This window comes from Aquarana catesbeiana, linkage group LG05, assembly GCF_042186555.1.
Source record: "Aquarana catesbeiana isolate 2022-GZ linkage group LG05, ASM4218655v1, whole genome shotgun sequence".
Taxonomy (NCBI): domain Eukaryota; kingdom Metazoa; phylum Chordata; class Amphibia; order Anura; family Ranidae; genus Aquarana; species Aquarana catesbeiana.
Window position 1 is genome coordinate 39,460,005 of NC_133328.1, and position 14,698 is coordinate 39,474,702.

Sequence of the window (14,698 nt, forward strand, 5' to 3'; positions counted from 1 at the left end):
GAGGGATATCCAACGCGTTTCAAAATTATGTTATGTATCTTCTTCAGGGAATAATACCACTTCTGAAACAAACAGGCCATATTAGTAAAATATCAATTCAAATTTATACCTATAAATGTGCATCTGTTGATCATAAAACATACACTTACAAAAAATACATGTTTGGCAGAAGCATTCCTCCAGAGAACATGGATGTCCTGTCAAGGTCATTAAAGGTTTGCCCCATGTGTATGCTAAGTATTCCCTTCCAGAGAAAAAACAACCCTGGATAACCTATAGGGCATGGAAATAGGGGTACCGAGGGCTAAAAGAAAGCAATAAGAAAAAAGGATGGTAAATCCCCAGGAAGAAAATAAGTCTCAATTCTAGGGGAAGTGGGGTCAGTCTGGAATGTTATCCCCATAAGGCTGGCCCCACATTGAATAAAGGTTGTATATGCTTACTTGAGTTGTCTCAGATCTAAAATCGCCCAGTCAAAAGGTCCCATATTGAGATGTGGAAAATGTCCCAAGGAATTCAAAGACTGGCGATCCGGGAGAAGGAAAAGTGTGGCTTCACAATGCCTCAACCAGGGAGGAATGGCGATGAGAGACACGATGGCGTCCCTGTTATAGTGCGCATGTGCGGGAGGAAGTGACGCGATATGCGTCATATCGCGTCACCGTCACTTCCGCTTCTGCGCACATGGTAACACCAATGCGGAGGTAACGGAGCACACGTCATCTGGACGTGGCTACGCATCCTCCGAACCATCCAAACATCCAGTCCCACGGAAACAACATCCGGGGATGGGAACAAGCATGAAATTGACAATTTTAAAAACCCAATTAGAAACATGCCAAACTACTAACATATGTTTTATACTTTACAAGTAAGTCGCTGTAGCAGTTGACGGGTGTATACATTGGTCACTGACTTCTGTTCTGTAATGATTTTCAGTTGTCGGCGTGAATGAGGCTTTCGAGGATGCTGCCAACTGCCTGTGGTTATTAACAAACTCCAAACCCTGCGCCAACTGCAAATCTCCCATCCAGAAAAATGAGGGCTGTAACCACATGCAGTGTGCCAAGGTGAGAACACAATTCTAAAGACTGCTTACAATTTACATCAGAAACAGAGACTTTGCTACATCTTGTTACTAGTTATTAGCTCCGTTGCAGGCAGCACCCGCACACCCACTAATGTGAATGGCATGTTAAAGGATCAGTTCATTTAAAATACTAATTCTTAAAGTGTTACTAAACCCAGAACCTTGCATTCGCTATGTCTGGTCTCCCGCAGTACACAAAACATGGAAATGCAATTATCTTAGTAATTATAAACTGCTAAATACCTTTTGCTCATCAGTAGTATATATCAGTCTTGTGACTTCTATCAGTGTCTGGTTACAGCTTGTAGGAGGAGTATTCATTCTCCCCTGACTGTCCTATAAAGCTGCAGGACCCCTGACCTTCTGTCTGGACAGTGCTGATTTGGCCCTGTGCTGATCACATGCACCCTCCCAAGAAAGAAAAAAAAAAAACAACTCTAGCAATACACACCAAACTGAGCATGTGCAGAGTGCCCCCAAGGCTCTGTTCTATCAGCAGATGGACTGGAGACAGAAAAAGAAGGGGTGGATCAGAGAAGACAGGAACAAACAGCCTTTTTACGCAATGCGTAGGATTAAACCCTTAGGTTCCACAGTAAGTATAACAAGTATGCTTTACTGCATATACAGAATAATTTTACTGTTGTGGGTTTAGTAACACTTTAATTATAGGCGAGTTCCAGTGAGTTACGCCAAACACTGGATTCTTGTGTCCACCGGTGACTTTGGTGCTGAAATACCCTTTCTAGAGTTTTAGCTACATCATATACCCATGCAGTGTTGGGTGTGCTGCTCATTTTTGTCTAGGGGATTGGAGAACAGAGATATACTTACCTAATCCACCATGCACAAGACCGGTCCCTGTGGCTCCTTCCCCCCCCCCCGGTATAACAGTCCACCGCAGAATTGTGGGGGAGTGCCATTTGCAGGTGGAGTGTAGAATCGGGTAAATATACAACTTTCTCCTCTCCCCTGGACAAAATGAGCCTGGAGTTGGGCTGTGGTTTGCAGGGGTGGTAGGAGCCTCAACATTTATAGTTCTAAAAGGTGGGTGAAGCTCAGAACCCGTGTACACAGATCTCCCCAAAAACGTTCCCAAATGATACAAGAAACTGTGATCTGTAATCCTCTATCTTTAAATGTTAGTTTTGGGTATTGGATTTGACAACTACACCAATATACACTATATTACCAAAAGTTTTAGGACACCTGCCTTTACATGAACTTTAATGGTATCCCAGTCTTATGCCCCGTACACACGATAGGATTTTCCAACGGAAAATGTTTGATAGGAGCTTATTGTCGGAAATTCCGACCGCGTGTAGGCTCCATCGGACATTTTTCGTCACACTAAATTTGAGAGCTGGTTCTCAAATTTTCCGTCAACAAAATCCGTTGTCGTAAATTCCAATCGTGTGTACACAATTCCGGCGCACAAAGTGCCACGCATGCTCGGAATCATGCAGAAGAGCAGCACTGGCTATTGAACTTCATTTTTCTCAGCTCGTCGTATGTGTTGTACGTCACCGCATTCTTGATGTTCGGAATTTCCGACTAACTTTGTGTGACCGTGTGTATGCAAGACAAGTTTGAGCCAACATCCGTCGGAAAAAATCCATGGATTTTGTTGTCGGAAAATCCTATCGTGTACAGGGCATTAGTCTGTTTTGAGTTGGCCCACCCTTTGCAGTCCACAAGGTTTAGGAGTGTGTCTATGGGAATGTTAGACCATTCTTTCAGAAGCGCATTTGTGAGGTCAGGCTCGGGGTCTCTGCTCTAATTCCTCCCAAAGGTGTTCTATCGGGTTGAGGTCAGGCCAGTCAAGTTCCTCCACCCCAAACTCGCTTATCCACGTCTTTATGGATCTTGCTCTGTGCACTGGTGTGCAGTGATATATACACAAAAAAAGGCAGCGCTATAGAATAGAATAATCCAATGCAGATATTAAAGGTATTATCATGCAGTGAAATTATGTGCATAAATGAAAGAGATTAAACCCATGTATATTTGCTTGTGATCCAGTTGATTCTGGTAAAAGTTTATTTTGAAGGGGGATGTGTGGAAATTAAACTTCTTTCTGGACAGTCTCATTTTACTAACCATGGAATTAATATAGAATCTAGCTGCTGTATATTATGGACTTCTTTCATTTATGCACATAATTGCACTGCATGATAATACCTTTAATATCTGTATTGTATTATCCTATTCTAAAGCGCTGCCTTTTTTTGTATGTATGTATGTATATATATATATATATATATATATATATATATTTGTTTATTGTGCCTAGATTGAGCTTCATGGTAGCTGCTTTAGTCTTAATTTACCAAAATGTATCTTTAGTGAGGAAACATCTTCACCTAACCCAGAAGCACTTGTTTGAGTAGGAAGAGGCGCAGTTTCTATTTTTTTTTATTCTGGTGCGCAGTCATGTTGGAACAGGAAGGCCATCTCCAAACTGTTCTCACAAAATTAAATTGTCCAAAATGTATTGGTATGCTGACGCCTTACGAGGTCCCTTCCTTATAATTAAAGGGCCAAGCCCAACCCCTGAAAAACAACCCCACACCATAATCCCCCCTCCACCAAATGATTTGGACCAGTGCACAAAACAAGGTCCATAAAGACATGGATGAGCAAGTTTGGGGTGGAGAAACTTGACTTGCCTTCATAGACCCTGATCTCAACCCGATAGAACACCTTTGTTAAGAATTAGAGTGGAGACCGCGAGCCAGGCCTTCTCTTCCACATCAGTGCCTGACCTCACAAATGCTCTTCTGGAAGAATGGTCAAACATTCCCATAGACACACTGATAAACCTTGTGGACAGCCTTCCCAGAAGAGTTGAAGTTGTTATAGCTGCAAAGGGTGGGCCAACTCAATATTGAACCCTACGGACAGAGGATGCTCTAGGCTTTTTGAGGCCTTAGGCAAAATTTAGACATGAGGCTCCACTCACACCCTTTGCAGGGGTTAAGGAAGAACCCCGGGGTGGAGCATCTTATTACTGCTGCTGCTTGTGTGGGTGGGATGTGTACTGCACCAATCACATTAAATAAATGGGAGAGGGGGGTCAGCAAGGATTGGCGCAGTACACATCCCACCCACACAAGCAGCAGCAGTAGTAAGACGCTCTGCCTCAGGGTCCTTCCTTTTCCCCTAAGAAGGAGGGGGTAAAAAGGGGGGAATGGTTAAGAGATGAGTGATGGGTAGAGGAGAACTGGAGTGAAACTGGGGAATCCTGGTCTGTATAGGGATAAAAAGAGGAGGATTTGTGTTGGCATGAGGGAGGGGGAATAGATGGATGTCAATGGGACTGGAGTGGGATGGGGAATACTATTGGTTGGTGAGGAATAGCCATAGTATAATCCAAGCAAATGGGCTGGCAGGGAGGGGGAAAGAAAGAAAGAGTATGGCGGTGGGAGGTATGTGCAGGATAGAGCACTGACTGTATGGCAGTGGGTGGTCTGTGCAGGAGGGGGGCACAGAGTGTATGGCGGTGGGTGGTATGTGCAGGAGGGGGGCACAGAGTGTATGGCGGTGGGTGGTTTAGACAGGAGAGGGCACAGAGTGTATGGCGGTGGGTGGTCTGTGCAGGAGAGGGGCACAGAGTGAATAAGGATGGGTGGTATGTGCAGGTGGGGGGCACAGAGTGAATAAGGATGGGTGGTATGTGCAGGTGGGGGGCACAGAGTGAATAGGAGTGGGTGGTATGTGCAGGAGGGGGGCACGGAGTAATTGGTGGTGAGTGGTATGTGCAGGAGGGGGCACAGAGTGATTGAGGGTGGGTGGTATGTGCAGGAGGGGGGTGCAGATGGGTTGAAAATATATGGTGTGAACAAGTCCTAATGCATTGCTCCAGCACTGCAGAGACCACTGGTATGCACTGAGGAAGTGAAGCTAGCTGCACACATACACAGCACCAGAACTGGCCTCGCACCTCCCTGCAGACATTGCTCTCACCTCCCGGCATCTCAACCCTCTTCCTCAAGTTGCTGCACAGTAATACCTCCCGGAAACTTGCAAAACCCTGCCAACTTACCACCCTGCACACACCCTGCAGAATGGACTCGCACTGCTTGTATCCCTCCCTGTGGGATCTCTGATCTCAGGCAATGAGCTCCTACTTACTCCCATCTCAGCACTTGTCAGCTGCAGCTCCGCCTCCTCCCTTGTTGTAAGATTTTTGCCGACAGCGCTGGAGTACACTGAGCGGGAGCGCCAGAAAGAGCTGAGAGAGGGAGAGAGGATAATCCATGCTCGTGCGCGGCCGTCTTTTTAGAAACGTGACAGGAGCCAGAGAGTGACGGGCGCGGCTTTGTCTCATCCATGGGTGCTCTGTGGGCCAGCCTCAGAGTCGGCAAATTAGGCAGCTGCAGAGCCCCTATGAGTGCAAGGCCTTAGGCGACCGCCTACTTAGAGAGCCGCCTCTATCTATAGACTAAGACTGGGAAGCCATTAAAGTTCATGCGCGTGCAAAGGGAGGTGTCCCAATACTTTTGGTAATATAGCATATATGGAAGTAAGGTTTCTCTGAGCACTTTCTTAAATCAACATTGAAGAATCATGTGCATCAAGCTTAATGGATGAATTGGACTATTTCAAAAGTGACAGATTCTCTTATAAAGCAGCTAAAAGCTATTCTATTAATTAGCCAATGGTGGCTTTATAAACTAAATGTTTATGTATCTGTTTAAACCCCCCAACATTGATTTTCTTTTCTCTTTTCAGTGTAAATATGACTTTTGCTGGATCTGTTTGGAAGAATGGAAGAAGCACAGCTCTTCCACAGGAGGTTATTACCGCTGTACTCGCTACGAGGTCATTAATCAGGTGGAAGAGCAGTCTAAAGAAATGACGGTAGAGGTGAGAGATGACCGATACACTTACAGTTCTATTTCTGGATTGCTGATTAGATAATCAACAGACCAATCCAGGGGGAAGGGGAGCACTTTCATGTCTGCTGTAGAAAAGGAGTATGAAGAGCTTGATCACAAACCCACTGCGGGTGATTTACTAAAGGCAAATAGACTGTGCACTTTGCAAGAGCAGTTGCTCCAGAGCTTAGTAAATGAGCATAAGCTCTGCTGACCTCCATCATCCAGTCATGTGCAAGCAAAATTCAGGTTTTTTAATTTACCTTGCATGTGATTCGGTATTCTTTGCAGAGTGAATCTTTACCTCATTTACTAACCTTTGAAGCAAGCGCCTTGCAGAGTGCAAATTGTCTATTTGACTTTAGTAAACCAGCCCAAATTGGCTGTTTCTTTTTTGCTACAGCGCCCATTTTTCAGATGCCTATATAGGCCTCTTAGTAAATATGTGGCTCTGAAAGGGTACTGTAGCAGGTAAAGTTAGGACTTTTGACCTGCATATCTGTGGGTTATCATGGCTGCCAGGCAACTAGCAACTTTTTTTTCTTTTAACAGAAGAGATTTTATTGGACAAACAAAGACAGTACAAAGCATATCCAAGACATCAAACAAAAGTCTTGCACGACATTACAGATCATAAAACTAGCACAAGAACAAAATTACCACTTAGGTCATAAATTACACACAAAAAAATAGATTTGCGGTTAGAAAGTGCAAAGTGTATAAAGAAATGCTAAGTTAGGACTTTAAAGTGATAGAAACCACCAATCCTACACTACCCCATGTGAACAGCAGATGAAATAACCAAGGGATATAGAACGAGGGGGGAGGGGAAGAAGGAGAGGAACCAGAGAAGCAGACTGTAAGGATTAAGTAGGAGAGGGCAGGAGTTCACCCCAAGAAAAGAAGGGGGGGACCAAGAACCACATATCCCGAATATGAGCATGCAGGGTAGGCACCTACACAGGCGGTCGGGGACTGGCCACAGGCGTTGATCCAGTTCGACCAGACTCAAACTTTCCTGGGCAATTTCTGCTCTCGTACATAATCCTATAAAGTGGTAACACATTATTAATTGTCTTCTGCCATGAGTCTCTCGAAAGAACCTCCTTCAGCTTCCACCTTAGCAAGAACTAGCAACTTTAAATAGAGGATGTCATCAATGGAAGCTGCCATGTTTCTCTGAAAAAGGTTATCTTGGAAGCCCAGTTTAAAGCCCAGACGGTAGTATGCACCAAAAGCAATGGGGGGCTTAATTCCTGCTGCGGAATGTGTACACCTTTGACTGCTGCCTCAGCAGCTAAAGGGGATAGGGATTGGGGGCAGTAAAACTGCAACTCAACCGCAGGGTTTTTTACGTATGAACAAGCCCTAAGAGTGCCGCTGCCAAATGCAACTAAGGGCGCATTTACAAGTGCAGCAGGCACGGCTGCTCCTCTAGAAAAGCGAGTGTGTTTGATAGGTGATGAGGAGGTTATATGTTGCCTTCTCACCACCTGATTTAAACCCATGATTACCGTGCAATGCAAGCAATTGCGACACAGTAGTAGGCCAATTACAGGTTTAAAACTGGTGTGAGGAGGCGGCACTGTGCCTGGTGATCTTTGACTTCTCCCAATTTTGCTCATAGTCCATTGATCATCCTGCTCTTAGGTAACTGCCTGTATAAGGTACAAGTAGACAGCAATGCTGAGAGTCTGCAGGAACCTGAGATTGCACCCTCGATGTGCTTATCACGGGTGCAATGACTCCTTATAAAAAAAAAAAAAAAAATCAGCTTTTTTTTTTTTTTTTTTTTTTTAAGTGAACTTATCCTTTAACCCTTATGCCCCGTACACACGATCGGATTTTCCAACAACAAATGTTGGATGTGAGCTTGTTGGCTGAAAGTCTGACCGTGTGTATGCTCCATCGAACATTTGTTGTCGGACTTTCTGCCAACAAATGTTGGCTAGCAGGTTCTCAAATTTTCCACCAACAAAACTTTGTTGTCGGAATTTCCGATCGTGTGTACACAAGTCCTTTGCGCAAAAGTTCACGCATGCTCGGAATCAAGCAAAAGGAGCTGCACTGGCTATTAAACTTCCATTTTCTTGGCTCGTGGTACGTCTTGTACATTACCATGTCCCCACGTTCGTAATTGTTGGCCAACATTTGTGTGACCGTGTGTATGCAAGACAAGTTGGAGCCAACAACCTTCGAACAAAAATCCACTGTTTTGTTGTCGGAAAGTTTAATTGTGTGTACAAGGCATAAGACACTGGCATCTCACAGCTCTTTAGGGGTTTTCAAACGCCGGGAGTCGGGGCGGAGTCTGTGATCGCCGTGATGGGCTGTCACGTCGGTCACATGATCGGAAAGCGCCCGATCGCAAGCAGTGATCAGGCACTTTCCATTAGCCACCGGTAACTGTGGCGGGAGTGCGCAGGGCATGTGTTCTCGGCACAGCTGGTTTTGCAATGTTGCACCCAAATATGTGGCCACTCGCCAAGAGGCCGCATATTTGTATGCCGTTGGCGCTAACAGGTTAAAGTATAGCCAAAACTTTTTTTTTCTTTTTTTTTTTTTTTTTTATTTAGGTAGGGGAAGGTTAAAAAAAAATGATGCCATCTGTGTCTCAATACTTCCTGTCCTGGGAACTCAGCAGGAAGGAGGATCGCCTTTCATTGTGAAGGGAAATACTTCTAATGCCCCGTACACACGGTCAGATTTTCCGACGGAAAATGTGTGATAGGACCTTGTTGTCGGAAATTCCGACCGTGTGTAGGCTCCATCACACATTTTCCATCGGATTTTCCGACACACAAAGTTTGAGAGCAGGATATAAAATTTTCCGACAACAAAATCCGTTGTCGGAAATTCCGATCGTGTGTACACAAATCCGATGGACAAAGTGCCACGCATGCTCAGAATAAATAAAGAGATGAAAGCTATTGGCTACTGCCCCGTTTATAGTCCCGACGTACGTGTTTTACGTCACCGCGTTCAGAACGATCGGATTTTCCGACAACTTTGTGTAACCGTGTGTATGCAAGACAAGTTTGAGCCAACATCCGTCAGAAAAAATCCTAGGATTTTGTTGTCGGAATGTCCGAATAAAGTCCGACCGTGTGTACGGCGCATTAGTCTCAGAAGAAAGTGTCCCCATTGGAAAATTTCCTCGTTATTTTTGTTCTGGTGGGAACTGAAAATTTGGGATTTTCCCTCACTTTTTTCTTTTGACAATGGCGATCTGGACAATTGATCATCAATAAATCTATCCTGGATGCAGAGAGCATTAAAAATCTGACAGTGATTCTCTCCCTCACCACCCTTCAGCCTGTCGGCTGAACAAAAAAATAAAACTAACCATGTATGGCCAGCTTTACTTAGTGATGATTACTAAGAGCATGGGTCAAACTTTGGTGCCTGTTGGATAGCACAGTCTTGTTTAGACACTTTGAAAAACTGCTGAAACAGAAAAGTGGAGGTAGGAGACTGGGAAAATAATGTTTTGTTGGTAAAAGCTTCCTAACCGCATATCTATTTCTTTGACTTTATTTGGGCTATAAAAACCAAGCTGACCATTGCAGATCTCATATTTTGGTTTTGACAGGTTTCCTTTAACCCATCAGCCAGCTAGTTTCTGGTGCTCCATGGGTCAGGAGGGGCGGCGGACAGACCTGACTACAGACCCCCCCCCCCTGCGCTCGAGCCCGCCACCACACACCACTGACATCAACGCCCTGCACCATCCACCCCCGGTCGCCCTCTCGCCCGCCAGGCCCCCCGTCAGCCCCACACTTACCCCATGCAGGTGGCGGCTTTCCCCACCCGTCTCCTCCATGTCCAGGCCGTCGCTTCTCCTCCTAGCCAATGGGGTCTTCGGACTACCGTCCAGTCTCAGGACCCACTTCCTGATTGGCCAGGAGGAGAAACGGGATGACAATAGCGAATATTAATTCACTAATGTCTCACAACAGGGTGGGCTCTGCGCCCTGAGCCCACCCTTTTTTGAAGCCAATCAGAGCCTCGGGCTCTAATCATGTGCTTCTAAAAATAAAAATCCATAGAAATCCATGCGTCCGGTGCCCTGCATGTAGACTGGGGGTCGGGCGCATGAATTGGGGGGGTGGCACCCCTGCGCCCCTAATGAGCGGCCACCACTACCACCAGCATCTGCTGAAAATATAAGTGTTGTGCTGACTAACCCTTTTAATAATCCTAATGAAGTCACAAGAGGAATCCTTGGCAGTGTTTTGTCTTGGAAGTGTTGGTATAATCCAGGTTGATCAGATCCAGCCTTTTGTGTCTTCAGAAAAGTTGGATTATATGTCCCCTGTAGCTCGCTATTGTTACTGCTCGGGAAATGGCTTTTAGCTTACATTTCAAAGCCCCATTGCACATATTTGAGATGCTGTTTCTCACAATGAATGTGAAATGGTATCAATTACTTGCATGACTGCTCTGCCCTCTGTGTGTATCCACATTCTGTGCTCGAGTCACACTGCTAATCTGGAGTATTACTGTCTGGCACATCACACACCTCCGAAAGATAATGTATTTATCACCCCTTTCTCCACATCTATAAGGAGGATTGCAGATCATCAGTGCCTGCTGTGTACACTGGGAAATCCTAGAATAGGGTCCTACAGGCAAGACTTCAAAGTTTAAAGTGGAACTCCAGGCAGAAAAACTTTCAAAGAGATATATTCCCTAATACACTATATTACCAAAAGTATTGGGACGCATGCCATTACACACACATGCACTTTAATGGCATCCCAGTCTTAGTCCATAGGGTTCAATATTGAGTTGGCCCACCCTTTGCAGCTATAACAGCTTCAACTCTTCTGGGAAGGCTGTCCACAAGGTTTAGGAGTGTGTCTATGGGAATGTTTGACCATTCTTCCAGAAGAGCATTTGTAAGGTCAGGCACTGATGTTGGATGAGAAAGCCTGGCTCGCAGTCTCAGCACTAATTCATCCCAAAGGTGTTCTGTCGGGTTGATGTCAGGACTCTGTGCAGGCCAGTCAAGTTCCTCCACCCCAAACTCACTCATCCATGTCTTTATGGACCTTGCTTTGTGCACTGGTGTGCAGTCAGGTTGGAACAGGAAGGGGCCATCCCCAAACTGTTCCCACAAAGTTGGGAGCATGAAATTGTCCAAAACATCTTGGTATGCTGATGCCTTAAGAGTTCCCTTCACTGGAACTAAGGGGCCAAGCCCAACCCCTGAAAAACAACCCCACACCATTATCCCCCCTCCACCAAATGATTTGTACCCGTGCACAAAGCAAGGTCCATAAAGACATGGATGAGCAAGTTTGGGGTGCAGGAACTTGACTGGCCTGCTTGTACCCAAGTTGATCCACCAAGTGACTTTAGTACAACCAGCCTGTTGGATTTTTTTCATATGATTACTTCCGGCAGCTATAGCAGCCAGCAGTAATCATTGCACTCTGCTGGCCAGGAAGGCTCCCCACACCCCCCTGCCGACAGAACACAATAGCCCTGCGGGAGGGATTCCCCCATCAACACTGACTCTGTTGATGGGGGAATCAAGCAATTTTTTCTTTCCTTCCACTGTGGTGGAAGGAAAGAAGTCCAATCATTTATGGACTGCTTTAGGCTGCACATCCAAATTACACACAGTGCTTAGCATGCATGGTGGTAGAGCGATGAGTAAAGGTGAGTTTAGAATATGTTAATTGTTGAATGTCCATAGCCTGGACAAAGTTGCATTATAATTATAATAGTCCACCCACAGAATGAGGATGACAGACCTGGAACATGCACCTTTAAGAACAAGTAAGCAGTGGCTGCTTCCTAGGTTCTAATGCCATTTAATGTCCTCATTTGACACTGACAGGGGTTATTTGAATGTATTTTAACTGATAATAATGCAAAGGATGTTACTTTGTGTCTTGTTTTACAGTTGTTTTCTTTGTTTCTAGGCAGAGAAGAAGCATAAAAGATTCCAGGAACTGGACAGATTTATGCACTATTATACAAGGTTTAAAAACCATGAACACAGCTACCAGGTAACCCTCCAATCTAAACTGTTTCTAAAGGACAAACAAAAAAAAAACTATAACAAAGATGCCTCCTCATCCTCTTGTGTTGTACAATGCTGTTAATCCCTGTTCATGAACAAATTTGCAGTAGGACTGAGCAGAGGGATGGCCTCATCAGAGTGCTACTGCTCCTTTACTGCCAGTCCCGTAGTTGGCTTGGATTGTCCTTCTGAAATGAAGGGAAGACGTTAGGGCACCAATATATGGCTATGCTGTGTGGAAGAGGTGTCTGGATCGCAGTAGTGGCTGGACAGAATTACAAACATTTTAAGAAGGGTCTTCAAAATGTTTCCACACTTTTTTAAACTCTATTAAATATAAAAGAGTTTTAAAAAGTGTGGAAACTTTTTGAAGAACCCTCATACTAGATAAGAAAGTTTAGATATACAGTATGTCACAAAAGTGAGTAGACATTTCACATGTTTGTAAATATTTTATTATGTCTTTTCATGTGACAACACTGAAGAAATGACACTTTGCTACAATGTAAAGTAGTGAGTGTACAGCTTGTATAATGCCGCGTAAACACGATTGGACTTTACGGCATACTTGGTCCGGCGTACCGGATTTCGTCGGACAATTCGATCGTGTGTGGGCTCCAGCGGACTTTGTTTTCTCAAAAGTTTGACGGACTTAGATTTGAAACATGTTTCAAATCTATCCGACGGACTCGAGTCCGGTCGAAAAGTCCGCTCGTCTGTATGCTAGTCCGACGGACAAAAACCGACACTAGGGCAGCTATTGGCTACTAGCTATGAACTTCCTTGTTTTAGTCCGGTCGTACGTCATCCGCCGGACTTTGGTTGATCGTGTGTAAGTCCATTTATTCAGAAGGTTCGTTGTAAAGTCCGCCAGGCAAAGTATACCGTAAAGTCCGGTCGTGTGTACGCGGCATAACAGTGTAAATTTGCTGTCCTCTCAAAATAACTCAACATACAGCCATTAATGTCTAAGCCGCTGGCAACAAAATTGAGTACACCCCTAAGTGAAAATGTCCAAATTGGGCCAAAAGTGTCAATATTTTGTGTGCCGCACATAGTGTGAAACCAGCCTTAAGCATTTGGGACAGTGTATTCCCTGGATGGCCTGCAGTAGCTGTGGCATCTCACTTTGCTTTCTCTCTTTCCAGTTAGAACAACGTCTTATCAAAACAGCCAAAGAAAAGATGGAGCAGCTGAGCAGGGCTCTCAGTGAAAGTAAGTCCAACCATTGAGGACCAGTATGTATGACAGTATGAAGAACAGCCAGGAATAGTACTTTGCTGCGGTCTTATTTGTTATTAATAGCACAGCCTAAGTAACATGCTAATTGCAAAAAAAGTTACTGCCAAGAGTTCATTAAAAAAGAAAGTAATATTATGCCTGTTATTTTAACCCCCCGCTAGCGGCCGAAGAATGGATTAATACCGCCCGTGTAGCGCCACTGCCGAAGCGTGCATGCATTCGGCAGCTCTGCCCATTCATTTCAATGGGCAGGGGCGGTTTAGGAGCTGCACTCCTCCACCGCCCCAATCATTCTGCTTGCAGGACTTTTTCTAGCTCCCTGCTCCAGTGCACACACTCGTCCCCTACCCGCAAATGTAAATCCCATATATTTACGTGATCCTGCACAGCTGAGCCTCACTGTAGCAGTAAAGCTACAGGAGGCCGTCGGCAAGTGCCTATACATATTCCGTACCCGAGGGACCACTGTGGAAGTTGGAACTATTACAGCGATCGCTGAGGATTTCTGGATCCTTAATTGAGAGCCTACCCTTCTGCATAATGGATACAGGAGCTTGTTCACCTTCTTTACAACAGAGACACGATATACAGTACCTGTGCTCAAATCCCAATAGCTTGTACGTGTATTTAAACTAAAGGGGTGTGACCACGTTAACACTACAAACTCTGGATGGACCCTCTGCACACTGCTACTCACCCTTTATAGCAAACTATGCAATGAAAAACAGGGATATTTATTTCACATATATTGCAATACATGTTTAAGCTGGCCAACTGCGTCAAAGTAATCCCTCTTACAGCCAGTCCTACACTGCTCTGCCACTGCGAATGCTACAGTGGACACCATGCCAGCATGGGGCATACAGACACAAGCTGGGGGAGTGCTACAATGTTCAGGTACCTGATAGTTTAAATACATGTACAAGCTATTAGGATTTGACCCCACTTATATATTGTCTTGACCTGAACCCAGTAGCTCTCCCCCACCTTGTGTCTTTATGCCCCACGTTGGCATGGTGTCCACCGTAGCATTTGCAGTGGCAGAGCAGTGTAGGACTGGCCGTAAGAGGGATTACTTTGATGCAGTTGGCCAGATTAAACATGTATTGCAATATGTGTGCACTAAAAATCCCTGTTTTTCATTGCATAGTTTGATGGAAAGGGTGTATAGCAGTGTGCAGAGGGTTCACCCAGAATTTGTAGTGTTAACACGTGGTCACACCCCTTTAGCACCTGATAGTCTAAATACATGTACAAGTTATTGGGATTTGAGCACAGGTATATCTTATCTCTGTTTCCTGTATATGCCGCCCCTCCAGTCACAAGTGTAAAACAGAATGTGACAGGGAGGCTGCACGGGCCCCTTGGTACATGGGGCGGGGCTACCATTGCTATCCCTGGTGCTACACCAGTGGATAGGGTGTGTGGTAAAAACACCTCTCAATTATGCGG

The 14,698-nt window shown here is 45.0% G+C and overlaps 1 protein-coding gene across 1 annotated transcript in view; it reads left to right on the forward strand.

Annotated features, from left to right (window-relative positions):
* The window catches only part of ANKIB1 (ankyrin repeat and IBR domain containing 1), a 240,471-nt gene that overhangs the window by 174,029 nt on the left and 51,744 nt on the right, over nt 1–14,698 (forward strand). Inside the window, exons 11-14 of the mRNA XM_073629618.1 lie at nt 940–1,070; nt 5,825–5,959; nt 11,904–11,990; nt 13,153–13,219. Coding sequence (XP_073485719.1) covers nt 940–1,070; nt 5,825–5,959; nt 11,904–11,990; nt 13,153–13,219 — 420 coding nt within the window. The remainder of the gene's footprint in view (nt 1–939; nt 1,071–5,824; nt 5,960–11,903; nt 11,991–13,152; nt 13,220–14,698) is intronic.